General features: G+C 47.1%; 1 protein-coding gene across 1 annotated transcript in view; it reads left to right on the forward strand.

Annotated features, from left to right (window-relative positions):
• LOC116000113 (vicilin-like seed storage protein At2g18540) overlaps positions 1–3,513 on the forward strand; it is a 6,696-nt gene extending 3,183 nt beyond the window's left edge. The window contains exon 6 of the mRNA XM_031240140.1: positions 3,265–3,513. Coding sequence (XP_031096000.1) covers positions 3,265–3,513 — 249 coding nt within the window. The remainder of the gene's footprint in view (positions 1–3,264) is intronic.
• The last annotated feature ends 2,115 nt before the right edge of the window (positions 3,514–5,628 follow it).

The raw sequence follows: 5,628 nt of genomic DNA on the forward strand, positions 1-5,628 counted from the left end.
CCCTAAACCCTAAACCCTAAACCCTAAACCCTAAACCCTAAACCCTAAACCCTAAACCCTAAGCCCTAAACCCAAGACCCGAAAACCTAGACCCGAAAACCTAGACCATAAACCCTAGACCCGCGACCCGAAACCCCAAACCCGAGATCCGAAGCCCGAGCCCCAAGACCAGAGACCCGAATCCCGACACCCAAGACCTGAGACCCGAAACCCGAAGCCCGTGACCCGAAACCCTAAACCTTAAACCCGAGACCCGTGACCCGAAACCCTAAACCTAAGACCCGAAGCCCGAGCCCCGAATCCCGACACCCAAGACCTGAGACTCGAAACCCGAAGCCAGAGACCCGAAACCCGAGACCCGAAACGCTAGACCCGAAGCCCGAGCCCGAGCCCGAGACCCGAAATCCTAAACCCAAAACCCTAGACCGGAGACCTAGAATCGTAGATCCGAGACCCGAATCCCTAGACCCGAAACCCTAGACCTGAGACCCGAAACCCTAAACCCAAGACACGAAACCGTATAACTAGACCCAAGACCCGAAACCCTAGCCGAATCCCGAAACCCTAAACCCTAAACCCTAAACCCTAACCACAAAGCCCAAACCCCAAACCCCAAACCCCAAACCCTAAAGCCGAGACACGTAACCGTATAACTAGACCCGAGACACGAAACCCTAAACCCTAAATTTTAAACGCGAGACCCGAGACCCGAGACCCGGAACCCAAGACCCGATGCCCGAGTTCGAGACCAGAAGCCCGAGACCCGATACCCGAAGCCCGAGCTCGAGCCTAAGCCTGAGTTCCGAGATCCGTGATCCGAGACACGAGACCCGAAACCCTAAACCTGATACCCAATACCCTAGACCCGAGACCCAAATCCCGAGACCCGAAACCCTAGACCCAAGAGCTGAAACCCTAAACCCTAAACCCTAAACACGAGACCCGAAACCCAAGACTCGAGACCCGAAACCCTAGACCCGAGACCCTAAACCCGAGATCCGAATCCCGAGAGCCGAAACACTAAACCCTAAACCCGAGACCTGAAACCCGCGACACGAGACCCAAATCCCGAGATCCGAAACCTGAAGCCCGAGACCCAAAACCCTAAACCCTAAACTCGAGACCCGAAACCCTAAACCCTAAACCCTAAACCCGAGACACGAGACCCGAAACCCGAGACCCGAGACCCTAGACCCGACACCCGAGACCCGAAACCCGAAACCCTAAACACTAAACCCTAAACCTGAGACCCGAAACCCTAGACCCTAGACCCTAGACCCAAGACCCGAAACCCTAGACCCGAGACCCGAAACCCTAAACCTGACACCTGAGACCCGAAGCCCGAGCTCCGAGACCCGAGACCCAAATTCCGACACCCAAGACTTGAGACCCGAAACCCTAAACCCTAAACCCGAGACCCGAAACACTAGACCCGAAACCCTAAACCTTAAACCCGAGACCTGAAACCCTAGACCCTAGACCCGAGACCTGAAACCCTAGACCCGAGACCCGAGACCCGAAGCCCAAGCTCGAGCCCCGAGATCCGTGACCCGAGACCCGAAGCCCTAAACCCGTGACCCGAGACCCTAGACCCGAGACCCGATGCCCGAGACCTTAAGCCCGAGCCTGAGACTCGAAACCCTAAACCCTAAACCCGAGACCTGAAACCCTAGACCCTAGACCCGAGACCCGAAACCCTAGACCCGAGACCCGAAACCCTAGACCCGAGACCCGAGACCCAAAACCCTAGACCCGAGACCCGAAACCCTAAACCCTAAACCCTAAACCCTAAACCCGAGACCCGAAACCCTAGACCCTAGACCCGAGACCCGAAACCCCAGAGCCAAAATTTCGATACGCATAATATTGCAAGTTCTAGCCCTATTCCCGTTCTCATTATTGCTGAAAAAGTTGTTGAGTCCCATAGAGAGGAGGCATGTATGACCTTTGAGGACAATGAGGTCCAACAGATGATCAGGATTGAACATACTTTGTTGTCCGTTATACGTGACGTTGAGACAAGGTTTGAGACATTGGCTAATTGTTACCCCCCAACTCCTTGTCTCAGACATATTGTTAAGCCTATAAGTAGGTTTCTCCATGTTGATGTTGCTACAGCTAAGTTTTCGAGACCTAATGTGGCCAAAATTAAGTTTGGAATTGATCTCATGAAACCCATTAGGCAAAATATCTTTATTCGTTTGGGAAGTAATCGGCTAGGTAGGAAGGATTTTGGTTTTTGGCAATATGTTAAATATGAGAGAATTCATCATTATTGTTTTTTTTTAGACAAACTTTTAGCTTTATATCACAAATCTTAAGAGTCATACATAGGCCCTAAAGTGACCTTTCTCAAAACAGAGTACAAATCCTTCTAGCCAACTAAATGCCCTCAACGAGTAGCAACACTCACAATCGTAGCTAATAGCCAAAGTATTCTATCTAACTAGTCAAGGGAGGAGATACCATAAACTTCATTTCCCTCCCTCCCCATAACCTAACCACATGCACAATTCTCATTACGCAAGCAAAAGGAACATCGCCCCATACAAGTGGTGGGAACGATGCCCAATAACCACTGAGCACCAAACATCATCCTTTCCAAATCATTCCAATTCAACCAAAGTGCCCCTACCCTTAGATTGCAAGTCAACCCACCTCGTACAGAGCTCTGTATTTTGACCGAAGCAAGCCATATAACTTACAAACTAAGCAATAGGACGCACCCTTAAGGCACATGCAAACTATACTCGGTACAGAGCCCTGCATTTTAACCCGAGCAAGCTTCATCCCCTAAGCAATGCTAGCACTTACCCTCACCCTCTTGACATGCACCAACCTCCCAGGTACAGATCTTTGTATTTTACCCCGGGAAGCCTCCCAGTACACACCAAGAGCACTGAGGCTACCATCACAACCATTCCTTTCCCATACACAAACCTTTTTCCTTTTTTTTCTTTATTTTTTCTTCTCTTTTTCCTTTTCTCTTTTTCTCTTTTTTTTTTTTTTATCTTTCCTTTGTTCCAATCAATAAGCACTCCCACCTCCAAGTATGTGCTATGCCATGTTCCTTTCCTCACCAGAAATGATTCACACACAAGCATACAAGAAAACAAACAAAATTACAAGCAGCAGCCCCATGGTATCTCCCCTTTTGGCTCATTAGATAAAACATTCAGCTTACTACCATTTTGAGAGCTACTACCCATATCAGCATCAATCTAGCTTTCTCAAAGATCCTCTAAATCAGTACATACTCCTCAGTCTGTTTTCTTCTCCTCTACTATCTGCACACTCCAAACCCTTCAAGCCAAGCACTCCAGCCCATCAGCTCCTCTCATACACCTGCATACCACTCAACACACTATTGATTATGCAGCTGCTACTATCATCCACAACTTCCACCTTCATCCATTTTTCCAACTTCATGCTCCTCAGAAGAACAATCCTCAGCTTTCATCCTTGACCAGTCACCTAGAGGGATCCAAGCCTCATGTCCATCCCTCTCAATGAACACTCATCACCCCACCTGCACAAGTCCAGTACCTACACAGCTACAGAACCAATCAGCAGAGCATTACAAGCCTCATACCCTATAGCTCCTTAGGGCAATCATCAGCCAACTTTATTTAAAATTTGCATTGGGAGATAAAAGAAAGTGAGGCTCAAGGTCCAATAGTCTCCTAAAGGCCCTGGGAATTGCCTCACCAGATAGAAACATCATGTTACTCCCTCTACAACTTCTCACCAAGCTCTCTACCACACAATTCACACCCTCTTTGCATTTCTCTACCTTAACACCCTGCAAACCACCTGCATAACTCAACAAAACCTCACTGTCAGACTCAATCACTACATTACCCAGCCTCTTAACTGCACACCACTCTAGCCCATCATTAATCATACCATTCAAGCCCCTAGCCAGCCCTTCAAAACCATTATAAACTCCTGCAATACAAAACCTTCCCTCAGCATTCCTAATCAAGAAGCCTCCACTCTTACCATCCTCACCAACAGTACAATTCATCTTAACCCAACCTGACTGTGGCTTACACCAACAAACACTCTCCACTACCATCCTCCCTCTTACTGCCTCTGCCCTTTTGAGTATGAACTTCCAGTTGGGTGGATAAGGTTCCCACTTAGGCCATCTCCTTGATATACACTCAGCTACAGCTTTGGCCACCCTAAATAAGACCCTAGCTACTGAAGGCCTCCCCCCACCATACTTACAATGAGTAAAGTGCCCCCACAGCTCCCAAAGAATAATCACAGGCAGCCTGACTGCAATAAACCCAACAACCTTGCTCTTTGGACACCTCCCCCACCAATCATAGCACACCTGTCTTACCCCCCTTATCTGAATACCCAACCCTAAAGATTTCTGGAAGAATGACCACACTTTGCTTGTTGTTTCCCCTGTACAGAATACGTGCTGCAAATCACAAACATTAGAGTTAGTACAACAATCACATTTTGAGACAAGATTATATCCAAACCTTCTTAACACATCATCAACAGGTACCCTTTTTCTAAAGATCCTCCAAGCCATCAGTGACATTTTCCATGGAATATGTTTAGCCCAACATCTTTTATACCACCATTCTCCCTCACTACCACCCAAACCCAACCCTACCTGCCTAAACTTTTTCTTTGCAGATTTAAAAGTGAATCTTCCATCATTCTCAGGATCCCACCTCATTTCATCTTTCACTCCCTCTCTTATGACTAATCCTCTAGCTAAACTCCCAACCTGTGCCAATTCCCCTTTTACTCCCATGTCCCATCTCTCCAGTACTCCCTTAGCTTATTTTTTGCTTGCCTTTTCCCTCCTATATTCAGCATTTCAGCCACAGCACCCTCCCCAGTCCAGTTATCCCACCAGACATTCAAATCTCCTGCTCCTATCTCCCATTTTATCTCCTTCTCAACCCATACTCTTACCTCCATCATCCTTCTCCAAACATGAGAGTCCCCATACTACCATGGCTTGCAGATTGGGTGAACCCTTTTGCAGTATTTAGCCTTCATAAATTTGCTCCAAATAGAATTCCCTTGTCTAAAGTTCCACCATAGCCTAGCCCCAGCAGCTGCCACCACCTCCTCCAATCTAGTGAAACCAACCCCTCCTTGTTCAGTAGGCTTAGCCAATGACTTCCAAGATCCCCAATGATATTTAGCCTTACCTTCCACCATACCCCAGAAGAAATCAGTCATTATCTTTTCTACCTTTTTTATCACAGTTTTTGGTGGATTCATTGCAGAAAACAAGTGCACAAGCATTGATTGAAGAACAGATTTTATTAGCACTGCTTTACCCCCCTTTGTCAGCATTCTATTCTGCCAACCACTACATTTCCCTACCATTTTTTAAACCAAATTTGCAAATAAGGCTACTCTCTTCCTCCCCACATAAATTGGACATCCCAAGTACACAAAAGGAAATTTTTTATTCTGATAACCAGTGAGCCTCCTAACTCTCCTAACCACTTCACTTGGTGCCCTTTCATGAACATAGAATGCGCTCTTGTTTTTATTTACCAACTGCCTAGAAACACTCTCATAATCTTCTATTGCCCTCACTGTTTCTTTTATTGCCTCACATTTCCCAGATGTAAACACAATTAG

Source organism: Ipomoea triloba, chromosome 12 (assembly GCF_003576645.1).
Source record: "Ipomoea triloba cultivar NCNSP0323 chromosome 12, ASM357664v1".
Lineage (NCBI taxonomy): Eukaryota > Viridiplantae > Streptophyta > Magnoliopsida > Solanales > Convolvulaceae > Ipomoea > Ipomoea triloba.